At 44.1% G+C, this 16,557-nt stretch overlaps 1 protein-coding gene across 8 annotated transcripts in view; it reads right to left on the bottom strand.

The window, feature by feature from the left end:
- foxp4 (forkhead box P4) overlaps window positions 1-16,557 on the bottom strand; it is a 90,893-nt gene continuing 74,336 nt past the window's right edge. For 3 of the 8 annotated variants that reach the window (XM_088309002.1, XM_088309000.1, XM_088309003.1), the window contains 9 exons: window positions 14,876-14,963; window positions 13,490-13,573; window positions 11,833-12,058; window positions 11,666-11,742; window positions 11,487-11,588; window positions 7,917-8,038; window positions 7,332-7,398; window positions 6,003-6,175; window positions 1-4,998 (listed from right to left, as the gene is read on the bottom strand). In XM_088309002.1, the coding sequence (XP_088165128.1) occupies window positions 4,851-4,998; window positions 6,003-6,175; window positions 7,332-7,398; window positions 7,917-8,038; window positions 11,487-11,588; window positions 11,666-11,742; window positions 11,833-12,058; window positions 13,490-13,573; window positions 14,876-14,963 (1,087 nt within the window). In that variant the 3' untranslated portion in view covers window positions 1-4,850. Of the gene's footprint in view, window positions 4,999-6,002; window positions 6,185-7,331; window positions 7,399-7,916; window positions 8,039-11,486; window positions 11,589-11,665; window positions 12,059-13,489; window positions 13,574-14,875; window positions 14,964-16,557 lie in introns of all 8 variants that reach the window. The other 5 variants (XM_088308998.1, XM_088308997.1, XM_088308996.1 and 2 more) reach the window with 2 other exon arrangements.

A 16,557-nucleotide genomic window follows, 5' to 3' on the forward strand; every position in this document is an offset into this window, starting at 1 on the left:
CAGTGTAATAAGTATTTTTATTGCATTTTATAATGCCATTGTCAATAATTAGTACAGATTACATGCAACTAGACCTACTGTACAGTTTTTTATTGTCTGCATGGACAGACACAAGAAGATTCAGGTTACAAATACACAGATATATGCATGTTTGTGTGTATGTGTGTGTGTGTGCGTGTGTGCCTGTGTGTTTTATACAGCATGAAAGAAAGGGCAGTGACTGGCATCAACATGGCTACCCGGCATGGAGGCTCCACTCTGTGTCTAAAAGCCACCTGCACCCAGCCCCCCGCCTCTAAGTCTGGTGACACTTGCAAAGAACAAGAAATAGCGACAAAATAAGCAAAGCAATAAAGTGAAATGAAGTAACAACGCACTGAAGAGTCACTGCTGAAAATGTACACACATTCCTAAGGTTTAACCAGAGGAGAGCTGAAGTGGTCATTCGGACTCGTTAAATAGCGTCGATGCTCCACTTTTGACAGTCCCTTCCCCACCCCTTGTTTGAAAGACGCCTGAAGAAGCGTCCAATCACACGTGGCGCCGTCGCCACCGAGGCCGTCCATCACACGCATGTACAAGAGAGAACAGCTATCAGTGAAGGTGATCTGTGACGTCAATGGAGACTTTTGGAAGTAGCTCGCTTTCGGTTTGGTTAAGGTTTCAGTTTGGTTACAGTTCAGGAGTTTGGACTTTGGTAGTCAGACGGAGAGCTGCATCTTCGGAGCGCCAGTCCACATTTTGGTACCGTGACCACGATGAAAAAAAAAGAAAGTAAAAAAAAAAAAAAAAAAAAAAAGAAAGGATGCAATGCAAGCATTTCATCTGCCTTTGCGGGATTAAGAGAGGAACTGTGTGACTAGTCACACCCCAATCCCGCCCGTGGATGATTGACAGCTCTGCAGGCCAGAGGTCAGCTAAGGAATGACAAGGGTCAAAGGTCAGAGGACACAATGTTGGCTCCTGAAAGGACTAACAGTAAAGCAGGAGAGAGGCTAAATATTCTTACACTCGTTTTCTTTTCAAAGGTTTTGGTCCTGTCATTGAGAAAAAAAAAAGTCCTTCTGAGGTATCAATACATAATGAAGTCAATTTTTAGTTCATCCATTTGTGTTTTTTTTTTTTCCTTAAAAACGCATAAATGCAGTACAGAGACAAAAAAAGTATCAAAATAGACCTAGCTAAGATAAATATACAAACAGATCTTACCTAAAACCACTGATCTAACTTTTATTCTTTTAACCTTTTTTTTTTTCGTTGCGATAATACACTTTAAAAAAAAAAAAAATCATCGTCCCAGACGTTTTTATGAAGAACCGAAAACATGGAAACAAAAGAAAACTATCAAAACCAAGATACCTGCAGTACTTAACATGATAAATACATATAGTTCAGCATGAGCAGTATAGTATAGGAACCAGAGCTGCAAGCTTTACAATAGCGAAACAGGTGCAGGAAACCCCCCCCCCCCCAAAAAAAAAAAAAAACAAAGAAATAAAATAAAATAAAATAAGCGGAAATGAAAGGAAAGAATGCCCCGGAGAGATAAGTCAATCATTAATATACAAGAATACATCATGTTATGCCAAGAAATGTTACGCGGCGACCTGTGAACAATCTTTATAAAAGTGCCTTGTTTACAGGTGTACCTTAAAGCACAAGATCATCTACATATTCGACTGAATGCAGCAGTTCCTCTTGTTTGGACTGAAGGAGCCATGATGAGTGTGTGTGTGGGTGTGTGTGTGTGTCCTCTCAGGGAGTGGTTACTGCTTTTGGTGGGGGGGGGTGTCTTTGGATATTTGGTCAGAGCCTCTGTTTGCACGAACCCATGTCGCCCTGCTTCAATGCTTCTGTGCCACCGGTGTGCGTGTGTGTGTGTGCGTGTGTGTGTGTGCGTGTGTGTGTGTGTGTGTGTTAAATTCTGCCTATCATCACACCTGATAACAGTTTCCCTGCAACAGCGCATCGCCCCACTCGGGGGCTTCTCCATCATGTTACACTCGAGTGACGCGTTGGGCTGCAGAGAGCGCGACAGGTCGCAGCTAAGGCGAGGTAGTCTTTACAGTCCATCATGTTTGTTTTTGGGCTGAAGCACGCGTACGTGTCAGGGAGTCCACATATTGTTATTATTGAGGAAGAATGTAAGGGGGGGGGTATTGAAGAGAGTTCCAAAAGGAGGTAGTGTTCTTTTTGGTCTGTCTTTTTTCTTCTTTTTTTTTTTTTCCTGTAAGAAATAAGTTGCTGTTTGAACGCAAAGCTTTTTTTTTTTTCCAATTAAATAAGAAAACGGTGTCAAGTGCAAAAGGTTAAGAATGACAATGTGAACTTGTTTTGTACATGACGTCCCTTGGTTGTTGTCCTCTTACGTTGGTATCGTTTGAGTTTTATTATTTGTTCCCTCTTTATGGAACGATTCCTCGCTACACATATTTGGAATGACTTAGTCCTGGGATTGTGTTTGGAACACACATTAGCCTGAACATGGCAGAGTCACGCTTTCACTTTTAAGTGCTTTTTTTTTTTTCTTGCCAAAGAGGAACTGTGCACGTTAGTACTTATTTGTACCAAGGAGTATTAGGGCCACATTGAAAATAGAGAAAAAAACAAAATTGTACGAGAAGAAATCACAATGTTGTGAGGAGAAAAGTGACAATTGAGTTATTTTGGACAAATAATGACATCATCGTCATGTCAGTATAAAGTTGATCGGAATGATTGAAATATGAAGTCATGTGACATTCAATTCATCTTCATGGTCAGATTGTGGCAAGTTTTTAGTAAACAAAAACGGGATTTTTTTTGGTTTCCTCGTACCTTTGCTTTTTAAATTTTTTTTTTTTAGTGTAGCTTTAATACTCCTTTTTTTATACATATTTGGCCTCATATCTAATAGGAGCAGTTTGTAACCAAAACAAAGCTTTCACTTCAAATTTGTTTGATTCTCACACTTTGGTTTGCGGTCATGGTCAGCACTGAAAGTCCTGTTTAACTTTTAAACAATACGTTAAAAAATAAAATAAAAAGAGCTCAAACTCCTGTTTTGTTGTCTTTTGGCCTGTTCTTTAGGAACAAAAAGGAGACTGAAATAATAATAATAATAATAATGATTAAAAAAAGTAAACGGGAGGGTGAGGGTGAAACAAACTACAGGGTTTTTGGTTTTCTAAATATTTCTTTGGTTACCTGTAACAAAAATAAGACGGGAGTGAGAGGCAGATAATAGATTTGAAAAACAACAAATGTTCAATTTGGTATGGCACTGTTGAGAAAGCAATGTTTTGTTGCTCACGGAACAAAATATATAAAAAAAAAAAAATAAAAAAAAATCTCACGTGATATTCCTTTAACACATCCTCACACATTGAATCATCGATCGCGTCGACACGGTAACGAATCACGAGCACAGAGCTTTGAACGGAGCCACGTTTTGGTATCCCACGCAAAAAAAAGTCCCCCCTTTTGTTTCTTGATGAAATTGGAACCTTGTGTGGGATGAGGTATTCTCTGACTGCATTAATATATATTTTTATATTTCTCTCTCTTTTTTTTTTTAAAGCATTACTGATATCTCTCAACTAAATAAACAACCAAAATAAATGAACGAGACAAAATTCCGAAGAAAAAAAAAAATGCTGTTAAATAGTTTGTTTGGATAATGGTAAGTTTTAAGTGCTATTTCCAAATTTCTAGCCTGCTACACTTGGGAGTGAAAGGGAGCGGGGGACAATACTGCGCGTTTTCTCTCTCTCTTTTTTTTTTTCTCATACTCTTTCGGAATGGAGTGGAAAACAAATCTAACACAAAAGCAATACAAAAATAAACCAGCATTGGCAGAAAAGATACATCAGAAACAGAAACACCACCATGGGAATAATGCTCCTCAAAAATAAAGAATAATAATAACATCAAATAAAAAAAAAAAAGAAATGATAAAGCTACCACGTTTTTTTTCCCATGTCGTTGACAGGTTCCTTTCTTTTTTTTTTTTAAAGTCACAATATTTCTATAGACACTTCCCGGCTATTTTCTTCTATGAGTGTTCCAAACTCATCTCTCCATCCCAAACAAAGGAGAAGAGACAGCACCGGATTTTCCTTTTCTTGCAGTCTTTTTGGGTGGCTGGGACAATGTCTTTTTCTTCTTCTCTTTTTTTTTTTTTGAATATCTCACAAGCAAAGAGGGGCCACACCCCCTCCCGGTCTGGGATGCGGAGACGGGAGCTCTCCGGATGTGTTGGGGCGCAGTCCGAGGTATTCTTTGAAAAGCATTTTTTCCTCTCTTCCCATCCTGAAAACGCGAACGCAACTTTGGATCTGATGAAAGATTGACTCCAAAGTTTCGAAGATGGAGAGGTGTTCTACGGCACAGCTCCCCTGGCGAATGCTCCGTATCTATATACACATGGTCACACACGTGTGTATGTGTGTGATTTCCCGTGGAAACACACACTTGATGTGGGCCTAGACGGCTAGCCGGGCAGCCTGCGTGAGGAGGAAAAGAGGTCTTCGGGTCTCCACAGAGAGGCTGAAGGAGGCTTCGACTAGTGAAGGAGTGCGCCTGCGTGTGTGTGTGCGCGTGCGTGCGTGTGTGTAGGCGTGTGTTTGTGGTAAGAGACGTGAAGTTAAAGCAGTGCTCCACAGACTTAAAGTAACGGAGGTCTTCAAACCCTGTTTGGAGTTTCTCAATGTCGTCCTTGGTTGCTTGCTCATAACAACAAATAAAAATAAAAACATTCTCGTTTTTTTTTTTTCTTCCCCCCCCTCTCCTTTCTCTCGTTTTGCTCAAGTGTTGCGATCGTTTCTTCTGACTAAGCCCCGCCCCCTCCGATCCCGACTGACGGATCCGTCTTACTCCAGGTCGTCGGCGGGGAGGTCGTCCTCCAGGTCACGGTCGTCGCTCGGCAACGGCAGGTTGTGTGTGAGCCCGGCCAGGAGGGAGACGGGCCGACAGTCCTCCTCGATCTCGGTGGGCTCCTCCTTCACGTGCACCGCGTGGCTGCAGGAGGCGGGCACGCACGTTAGCGATTGACAGCCACAATCTCCTTAAGGCTAGTTCACTTCAAATTTAATTTCAGGCCGATTTCCAAATGTCCCCAACGTTGTTCAAAGTTGCTTCAATAACGACGTGGCAAGCACAAATCTCGTCACTTTTTTGTTGGTTCCATTTTGGTGGTGGCGTGATTTTACCATCAGAGTCATTTAGTTCATTAGTTTTTTTAAGAATGTTAATTTAGTTTGAGATCTGAGACTATTTATGTCATGAAATCCTCCTTGTTATGTTTGAATTTTTTTTTTATGGGGCCTGGGAAGCCTTTTGAGACTTTTTGATTTGACTTGCCTTTTAATTGACTGTGACTTGACTTAAGACTTTTGAAAGATTCATTTAAGACAAATAAGGCCTTGAATTTCGATTCATGGATAGAATGCCTTTTCATATATTTTCAGGATCAGCGGGAATCGTGTTACTTTTAAAATGTGGAAAATTGGCTCAAGCGGAATTGGATTTCCGTTGCCCTGCAAAAATGTGAAAGGCACTTCCGATCAAGCAACAACCTGCTTCTTTCGCAAACATTTTTCAAGCAATTAAAACATGTCTGTTGAGACGGACGTTCCAGTTCTACCTGATTGTTTTGATCGTTCTTATCATGTTTAACTGTGTTTGTGAATGAACAAGCATGAACGGAAAAAAAAAAAAAAAAAAGAAAACTTCTCCCCGAGTGATAAACGGATCGCGAGGACTCACAATTAAATAAAAATTCCGGTTGATACTTCAATTGACCCTGTGAGCAACGAAGGGTTATCTCATCCTATCCGATGGCGTAAAGAAGAAAAAATGTAAACTGCATTCTGTTCAGTAGTCATTGGTTGGTTGGAATTTGCTAGAACAGCCCATCATTTCTCAGGTAGGGACCATCCCCAAAGGCCTGATATGCAATTAGTGAAAAAGGAGATTGTAGCGCGTGTGTGTGTGTGTGTGTGTGTGTGTGTGTGTGTGTGTACCTGTACTGGTGAGGGCTGAGGGTGGGACTGCAGCTGCCGTTGCTGTTGACCTGCTCCACCGTGGAGCTGACATCATCATGGCCCACGTGCAGCATGTTGAGGCTGGCTGCAGATGGAGGGGTCACCAGGGGAGGGCTGTTGAGCAGGGACAGACTGCTCTCTGCCAGGGCCGCCTGCACCCACATAAAAAAAAAAAAAAGCTTACATGTAACCCACAGAGTCATTTTTTCCAAAAAGATACATTAACTTCGTAGGAAAGCATTAAAATGCCGTGTGCTAAGAGTCCAACGATTTTTTTTTTTTTTAGCAACCCGTGACAAATACTAAAATTAAAATTTTAGTAAAAAAATTAAAATTTTAGTTAAAAAAATTGCGTCGTTTGCCTGCATTGTACAACAAAAAAAAAATCCTAAACTTCTGACTTACTCATCTAGCTGGGGACACATGGAATAAAATGTATACAAAACCCCCCAAAATAATTTCCCCTACAAAGATGGATTGATTTCACGACATTAAATGAATTCAAGGTGAAGAATGTGGACTTTGCATACTTTGATTTACCATATTCGACCCTTAGAAGTCGAAATTTGTGCTAGATCATTCTCGAAATGATGCTTTCATGCTTTGGCGGCTACGACTTAGCGAACCACTAGGGGGCACTTATACACAAGACATTCCACATCACGAGTCTTGGAGGAGGCTGTCAAAAGTCTGCGCCTTCACCTCAGAGCCTCAACAGGCATGTTGAGAGAGATGGAGGCACAACCTCAACATAAACACACGCACAAACACGTGAAGCGTCAACTTCAGGGGGAGCAAACAAGTGCCCCCAACAGAGGGCAGCGTCTGTCAGCGCTCCAAACACACTGGCATCCAGCTGCTGGTGGAGGAGACAACTTGGACACTCGCATCCACCCTGCTGCCCTTTTACACATGCAAAAACAAAAAGGACAAAAGATGTGGGGAACCCTCATCGGCTCAGGGATGGTTTTATTTATTTATTTTTGGCTGCCACGGGCCATAATTTTATGCAGTAACCTTAATTGACTACTACTTGACGCCTTGTGCAAAATGACAGTGTGTGTGTGTGTGAGTGTGGAAGTGGGGGTGGCGCCTGTGTGAGAGAGGGAGGTGGGAGGTGAGGTTCATGAGGGAGACGAGGGAGTGGTGCGAACGTCGTTAGGGAATCTGCTAATTATAAAAGGGAATTGATATTAGTGTCCTTGATTGTGATTGGCCCGTGTGTGCCGGGGTGTGTGTGTGTGTGTGTGTGTGTGTGTGTGTGTGTTTCACAGCAAGAGAAAGATGGAGTAGGAGGGCATTCCTTACCTGGTAGCTGGCGTTTAGGGATCCGAAGCCCAAGCCTGAAATCATGTTTTTCACCAGAGTGGGACTCCTACACACACACACCCGCACACGCGCACCCCCGCACACGCACGGGGGAGAAAGAGACAGCGAGGATAGGAGTGACAAGGATGCCAGATTGGGCACATATGTGGAAATGTCACGTCATCCAAAACTTCGAAGCAATCTCACAAATATGTAAGTAGAAACATACACACAGTGAAAAAACACACACACAACAGCAGATCTGATCGCTGATGTGCAGGTGTGTGTGCGCGTTTAATTAACCTCAGTTTTGCTGGCAATTGGAGGGAACATCTGTTTGCATTCACTAACAAGGTTTGTTCCTCCCGTGCATCTCACACAGCTGCTTGCTAATGGTGTTGACTAACAAGGAATACACACACGCATGCACACGCACACACACACACCGCACATACAGTAAATGAAGTTCCATTGAGGTAATTATCATGCCAGCACCCGTAAGCTCAAGCTCACGTTAATGTCGAATGTGCCAAGGAAAACTACGCGTATGGGGGGGGGGGTGTGCGTGTGTGTGCGTGAACTTACCCGGTCATCTTTGGTGGTCTCCTCTTTTGGTATTCAACTTCGTCCACAGTCCACACGGCCCCCTTCACGTTCTCAACGCGAACAAAACATTTGTGCAGACTCAGGTTGTGGCGCACAGCATTCTGGGGAAGGAGAAAAGAGGAAACAGATTTCATTTCAAATTGTTTTCCTTCATAAGAAATCATACAACCATGATTGAAATTTAATGTTTGCAGGGGTTTTTTTTTTCTCCATTTTTTTCCAAGTAGCTTGGAAATTGAATAATTATTGTATATGAAAATAGAAAAAAATGAATCTCTACCAAAAACGACTATTGGAGTATTAGGCCCACCCATAAAACAAACAAAAAAAAATAAATTTTTACTATTCTCTCCCAAACATTAAGAGAATAGTTATTATTATTATTATTACAAGAATAAAGTCACATTACTACAATAAAAAAAAATGCAATATTATTAATAAACAAATGACAACAAAACAGTTCACGACATATTTTGCACGTAAAGATTAGAACTGGTATGATTCGTCAAACATTCGAATAAAAATGTCAATATTATATCCAAGTGACGTGGGGAACATGAGGTTTTTAAAATCTGCTTTTCTACACATGCTACATCTGTGCGTGCGCCGCAGCATTTTTCATTTTATCTCACAGTTTTGTTATCCGTCATCAAGCATACACACACTCACACACGCAGACTAAGACACTCACGCAGACACACCGCTATCTTGGTCCGCCCCCCCCCCAGGGACAGGCCTCCCTTTTCATCTGCCATTTGTAGTGTGTTCATGCCCAATTTCATTACCAATTTTAATTCGTCTATAATTAAATCCTGCATATTCTCCCTGACATGCTGTTCTAAGCCGAGAGGGAGGGACAGGCCAGGCATGCATCACTCGTTGCCGTAATTACACACACATTCACACAAACACACACAATTACACGAGCCATAATCAGCGCAGGAACCCGCTCTCCCCCGCATCCCTTCAACCCCTGAGCCGCGATGCTAAGTTTTGTAAATGAGTCTGACCCCAATCTCCGCCTGCCACCCTGACGACGCACTCTCGCTCAAACATACACACACACACACACACACACGCGCGCGGGGAGACACAGACGGATGCGCGCTCACACACTCGACAGCCCGGTGCTATAAAGGCGTTATTTGCATTTGTCTGCGTGATGAAAGCCTGATTCTCCCAGTTAAAATATTAGGAGTCATTTAGAGCGGGTCACAACACTCATGTCACTCATCCATCCAGCTCAGGAGGCCTAATTAAAAAAAAGAAAAAAAAAAACATTTGATCGTGTACAATACAAAAGCAGAATCTGGGTGTTTGCTTCTCATGTATATGGCCAATACTTGTGTTTGATTAATAGGACGTATAGGTGACGATATTTTTCTTTTCTTGCTTGAGCACAGTAAAAAGCTAAATGACAGCAACTACATTTTACATAAATTTAATAGGATTTGCGGCCCAAATGTTCCAATCATTGCATTTGTTTTTGGCCAGGTCATATTGCGGATTGACTCTTCACTCACTCAGTTGCTCTCTCTCTCTCTCGTGCTCTCTTTCTCAGGCACTAACTCACTCTTTCTCTTGCGCTCTCAGTTACTCACTTTCTCATTCACACACACTCTCTAACTCTCTCATTCGCTCTATTTCCCCCACCTTCTCTTTCTGTCGTGCTGCCTTCCTCGCTTTTTCTCACTCACTCACTCAGTCACTCACTCTCTCTCACTCTCACTCACCCACTCAGTCACTCTCTTACTCTCATCTCGTGCACTTTCTCAGGTGCTGCCTTATTCTCTCTTCCTCTCTCTTGCTCTCTCACTCACGCACGCACTCACTCACTCACTCAATGGTTCTCTCTCACTCTCGCCCACTCTCTCACTCTCTCTCCCATCTCACACACTTTCTCAGGTGCTGCCTTACTCTCTCTATTGCTCTCTCACTCACGCACGCACTCACTCACTCACTCAATCGTTCTCTCTCTTTCTCTCTGTCACACTCACCCACTCACTCTCTCTCTCTCTCCCATCTCACACATTTTCTCTGGTGCTGCCTTACTCTCTCTCTCCCAACTCACTCACTCACTCACTCACTCACACTCTTTCTGCCATCTTGTGCTCTCACTGGTACTCTCTCTCTCTCTCTCTCTCTGAGTCTCTGTCTCTCTCTCTCTCTCTGGTGCTGCCTTCGCCTGATCACTGACGTCCACTCACTTGACACCGCTGCTCCCCTCATGAAATTTAACGGCTTATTAAAGGACATACATCTTCACGGCCCTGTTTGACTCACTGTGCTGCTGTATAAATACATAAGGCCAGAGAAGAGTCATATTTTAAGGTCGATATATTTATAAAGGCTATGTTTAAAGATGATATTCCAGGCTGCGTCTATCGCTTTCCCCTCATCACTTGCTCCTTCTCGCTTCACTTTTGGGACGCAGAGAAAGAAGGTCATGGTCTCTAGGTGCCCATTTCCCTCCACGTTCGCACGCTCACTCTCTCTTGAGGAGCTGCCACTCAAATAAGCGAGTGGGTTCGGCAGAAATGGGTCAGCACCTGCAATGGTGGGATGGGGCCAGTTGCGCGAGCGAGCTCTGTAATGAGGCAGTGGATGTGCAGCGTGAGGCGGAGGAGTGAGAGGACAGCTTGGAGGAAAACGAGAGTGTAAAGTGTCTCGTCAAAGACGGAAAGAGCCAATAACTGTCCAATCAGTCATGTCTTTGAGGAGCTGAGCTAAGGCCGCGTGAAAGTCCGTGTTGTATAATTTCCGACCATGAATGTAATCGATATGCGCTTTAAAGTAGGGCTTGCTATTTTTCACTATACAGTAGAAGCTGCACTCACTTAAATATTGGATTTATTCACTGTAGTTCAACATTTTCCAACGTTTGACCCGTTTATTTATTGGAGCTGATTTAACATATTTCAACCATAGTCAATTGCTTGATTATGATTACAGTGGATGTCTGAAAAAAGAGTCGAAAAATCATGACGTTTAAGTCCATCCATCCATTGAGGAGCTTATCCTCACACGGGTCGCGGGCATGCTGGAGCCTAACCCAGCCGTTTTCGGGTAGTAGGCGGGAAACACCCCGAACTGGTTGCCAGCCAATGGCAGGGCACACTTACACAAACAACCATTCACACTCTCAATAAATGCTTGGAAAATACACAAGTTAAGTGGAGTACAAAGACATCTTTTTATAAATTAAAACACTGATTTTGTGTTTTTTTAAACAATCGAAAATTAAAATTGAGATTTTAAGGCACTGGTGTGAAATTCAAAGCCTGGGGCCCAGATCTGGCCTGCCACACGTGGCCCATGAAAGCAAATCCTGTGAATTGACTTGCTAAAATACCAAAATTACAAAATGTCTCGACTTTAAAAAATCCAAGACAATCCTCCTTTCAAATTTTTACTGGCCTCTGATTTCCAAACTAATTTTTCATCAATTTGTCGTGTATAAGTAATAAGAGCCGATGGTACACTGTGCTTATACATCTCCACCCCATTTACTTCGAGAGGGTGCGATGCGCACATTTGATGTGTCCTTACCTTCCACGTGGCTGTGTTTCTCCTAAAGTAGGCAAACTTTCGTGTAAACCAGTTATAGATCTCGTTCAGAGTCAACTGTCTGTCAGGGGACTCCAGAATGGCCTGCAGGCAGAGACAAACGGTAGAAAATGAAAAGGAGAAGACGGGACGGGAGGAAGAGGAGCCGTGAAGAGACTTACATGACGTATAAGAGAAGCGTAGGTAAAGGGAGGCCTGACATCAGCGTTCTTGTAGAACTCACAGTTCTGAGCCAGCTCTGAGTTGGAATTAACACCGCAAAAAAAAAAAAACATCAGAAATTGTCTCCATAAAGAAACGCAAACAACCAGGCAGGATGTCGGCCTACCTGAGGCGATGGGGGTGCAGTATTTGTCGGAGTTGCGCCTACGGATGGGCCCGACGCCGTGCGCGTGGGAGTGGGAGTGTGTGTGAAGGCTGGAGGAGCTGATGACCGACGGTCCCTGGCGCAGTGGAGTGATGGGGGTTGCGGCTGAGGTGGGGGGGTGAGGGAGACCCTCTGGGTAGACGTCGCTGTCCCGCTTTAACAGAGAGCCACTGGAAGCCAGGTTCAACTACGTGAAGAGAACAACGGAGGTTAGGTAAAACATAATAACTTGTTCCATGCTTATTTTATGCACTCTAAGTCAGAGCATCTGCATCTAGGTCGTCTAAAATCTTCGTTAGCGTTCCCGTGCATCAGTGCACCAAGCAAAGACTTTGTTGTGAATGAACCCTGACCTCAAACCCATCATTTAGACCAACTAGAAATATGTGGGCAAACCAACTCTTAAAACTTTACACATTCAAGTTGAGTACACTGTCCTCTATTCGTTTTAAAACCCTGGCCTCCTCCACACACACACACACACACACACACACAACGTCAAATATATTTTCACACAAAACGCTCCTGCAATTAACCCTGCTTGCAAAAACAAAACCACACAGCAGCATGTTTGTAAGGAACACAAACTCTCTCACTCTGTGGTGGCCAAGTCTTCACGGAAGAATACCGTCCAATTAGGGCCTTGGATGCACACACACACACCACAACCCACAGCCACTCTGGGACAGAGGTTAGGACGACTAGTTTAGGACTAATTAAAACCTCCGTGAGGACATGTCTGTGTTTGAATTTCCTCAGCTTTACTCCTTTTTCCTCTCGCCACCATTTAAGCCGACTCGAAGGGGCGGGCCTGTTTAACAGGTACTTCATTAACGCCCCAACCCTTCCAAATCACCACGGCAACAGTCGAACCCTGTTAATTGAGGCCAAGCTTTGTTTCCATTCCCGACGCCCCGCCCTTGCCCCTCCTCCTCCAATCCCTGACCCAGAGTCTCGGCATCAGCGGTGACAGAACACGCCTCTTCCTGATTTCCCATTAGATGATAATGGCGGCTGATCCCCCCCCTGCCAACCACACATCAGCCACACACACACACACACACCCTCCACACACGCGTGCGCCACTCAGCTGCACCATTTACATCAACTCAAATTATGACACTCTTCCTCTAATTGACAATTAATTCCAACATCTTCATATTTTAATAGGAGTCTTCGTAAATCTGAATAATGAAATATTCATTAGACAGATGACTAATAACAAGCACGCCAAGCAATATGGTCAAAACCGTGCACACACACACACACACACACTTTCACAACCATCTAATTTCGAGCCCTCATCAACCTGCTTTGGTATTTCCCTCTCCGAGCAGATGAGAAATTGTTCTCTTTAAATCTTGCATAAAAATAATGAAGAACCCCATTTGGGTTAAAAAAAGAGAATAAAATTGAGAAGTAGCTGACCAAACATTAACCCTCTCTTGTCAATAGAGGGCGCAGATGGCAAACGACATACAATGCACAGCGTTTGCTCTCCCAAGAAGCTCCGGAGATAAACCTCTTCCAATTTATTTCTAAATTTGTAGATGAATGAAAAGTGTTGAAGGAACATGTCACCATGAAAATATGAGAGTGAGTGCCAGTGTGAACTTACAGGTTGGTTAAAAGGCTTTGGCTCTGAGGGGCGCATGTGCAGGTGGGTCATCATGGCTTGGAGTCGCTCGCTCTCTTTTGCCAGCTGTGAGAAACACAATGCAGGTTATGCACTTTTCTCGTTCTCGCAGATCTAATACAGTGCTATATTGAGGCGGTATTACGGCAGAGAGAAGCATGAGAGCACCCGCAGCACTCTCACACGTTCGCACTAGCCTGCAGAAACACTTGTTCCCTTTTGACATTGTTGACTGCCTTTAAATGGGTACCATTATAGCCCGTGGCTCGCCTTTCTGTGTGTGCGGGCGAGATTCCGAGTATGGCTTCTCGATGTACTTTTCGCATCATTAACGCACACGCACACTGCAACGACGTACATATTAGAAATGTAAACATTGCCGCAAAGCATGCGCGTGTGCGTGCCGTGTGTGACTGTTGAGGGACGAGGTGACATGTCAGTGAGATAAAGATGGACATTCCGATGTGACGTGACGCCGCCTGCTCCTCTGTCACTTTGTATTCCCTGGTGGAGGTCTCAGCGTCTCAAAGAAAAGAATGTTTACCACAAGCGTGGGGAGTCACCCTTTTCTTTTTGGGTAATTTGAAGTCATGTCACGAGTGAAACGTTATAACTGTGTAATAATGCATCTGTGACATGTTTTGAATGCACATTTTTGCACCAATTCAAGGTAGGCCTGTTAAAATTTGGTTTTGCCATTTTGTTGAAGTGAATTAATGTACTGTCGTGAAATTTCACAGTATAGGAAATGAGTTTCAAATGACAGCAACTGTTAAAATGTTTCACATTTTGGACTTTTTGGACAATTTTGTGCTTCCAATAAGTTATTGAATCCTGTATTTGTTCCTTAAACGGTATGCTTGGATGACTTTGCTGAGGAAGAACCACATCGAACATTTTCATGCTGAACAGGAACAGAGATCCGGCATGCTCTTAAACCGTAAACGTCTTGCCAGTTTTGTGGAAGTTGAAATATTTTCACTTCACGAAGGCCATGTGTCCCAATATTTTTGTTCATACAGCACACATATGACCATTCTAGAAAATGAATATGAATATGAGGCGGCAAAAGGCCACGCAACACGGCCCCTCTTTGCTTTCTTGCTCATGTCTCTTTTTATTTTCCTTCTTTTCCTTCCTCTCCTTCACCGCCTCGCTCGCTCTCGCCGGTGTCCAGAGCAGCTTTATAATTGGAGCGGCGATGGCAGCTTCCCCGCCGACTGCTCCTTTTAAATTACAAGCTCCGCTGCTCTCCATAAACGACGAGTTCGCGTCATCCAGGGGCTTGAAAAGAGTCGGGTGGGGCTTTTGTTTGGGAAGTGGTGACAATTAAGAGTGTGCGTGTGTGCACGCGTGCGAGCGGCCCACCTGTATCTCCAGTTGCTGGACCACCTGCATCTGGACTCGGCACTGAGCAGTGCTGCGGTCATCGAGGGCGTGTTCGTTGTTCAAGTGCCTAAAGAAGATAGGACGGGGTTAAGTCATTTCTGGAACGGAAGCAAAAGCAACTCTTCATTGGTGATGACTTTGGAGCGCTATCACACTTGATTTCGCCGAGCGTTACGAAGTGTCTCAGAAATGTACTGGTTTATTTTGTCAGGTGAAGGACGCAGCAGCTGTGTTGTGTTGTGTGTGTGTGTGTGTGTATACTTCACTGGTGCTAAGTGAGCCATGTTCCAAGACAACCACCTGGATATGAGCTCATGTGTTATGGACCAAAACCTTATCTTAAGACGCGCTTCTTGCTAAACTTCACTCGGCTTCATATGAATGTGTGTTCGGATGTGACTGAGTGCCGGTGCTGTTTGTTTCCTCCACTGTGGGAGGACCTGGGACCTTCTGATCTTTCCCACTGCACCCCTCCCTGTCTGCCTTCCTCCATCTCCTTTCTCTCCTCTGTCATCACCAAGGTTATTCACAGGTTGCTGCCGCCCGCCCACTGTGTGTTTGTGCCAGCGCGTATCCGTAAAAGTGTGTGTGCCCGCGCTCCGGAGGGACTTTTTATGATATCATGTGGTGTTAATCCAAAGGAAGCATTCTTCTCACTGTTTTCGGGCGAATGTGAGTTGCACATGATGGTGCGCGTGCGCGAGTCTTCAACTCAGACCTCGGAAAGTTAGGCAATATCGGAGTGAGGCTTGAAATGAAACAAAAACAATGATGTCATGGCATGGCTAATCCATGGCTCAACACAAGTGCACGATAATAATAACAAAAACATGATCTCACTTCACCCCCCCCCCACCCCCACCCCAACCCCTTTTTTTACTCGCCTCACTCTTCCGTCCACTCTCCCCCTCCCACATCTCCCGAAATGCCAATGATTCACTCTCATTCCAAAAAAAAAACAAAAAAAAAAAAACTCCCTTCTGTCTGTCCATGGGACATAAACAGTAGCAGGTTTTCTTTTTGGATGTGGCCCACAATGAGGCTCTGTTTACTCCTCTGAGTGCTGGCAGACAAGACTTTAACCCACATCATACCCAGGCCCATCAACCACAGGCTGAATGTTATACCAGAGGACTTTGACAAGGGGTGAGGGAGGGGGGGAAGAAAGGCCGAAATAGTTGAGCGTCTTCCTCCTCTGCTCTTGCCGCTACCCTCATGGGGCGATGACAAAGGCAGGCTGGAAAGGGGGAGCGTTGTCGGACTTACGGGCATTAGCTGTCACCGCCTCTTTTTTTTCTCATCTTCAACTCTCTCCCTCTCGCTTGCACACTTTCACTCTGCCCCCCCACCCCCACCCCTCCCTCTCCTTCCATCTGCCTGAGGCTACGTGAAATGAGACACCAAACAACAGCTTTCCTCTCCAAACTTTCCCAGCCTGCCTGCGAGCTTTGATCTGCTTGTCCGATGCCATCACGATCACCGAGAGCACTTTCATGATAAGGCCGATTTCATCACCTTGGCTAATTAATATCCCTCCCGCCTTTTCAAATAGCTTAATTGTTCCGTAAAAAATGGAATAATGACGGTGAGTTTGTTTTGGGGGCTTTGTTAAGAGATGGTGAGGCCCTCGTGAGCTGCCGCGGTGCTACGGGAAGTCCGCT

The sequence above is a fragment of the Idiotropiscis lumnitzeri genome, chromosome 11, assembly GCF_059441095.1.
Source record: "Idiotropiscis lumnitzeri isolate Australia: NSW breed Sydney's pygmy pipehorse chromosome 11, RoL_Ilum_1.0, whole genome shotgun sequence".
Classification (NCBI taxonomy): Eukaryota; Metazoa; Chordata; class Actinopteri; order Syngnathiformes; family Syngnathidae; genus Idiotropiscis; species Idiotropiscis lumnitzeri.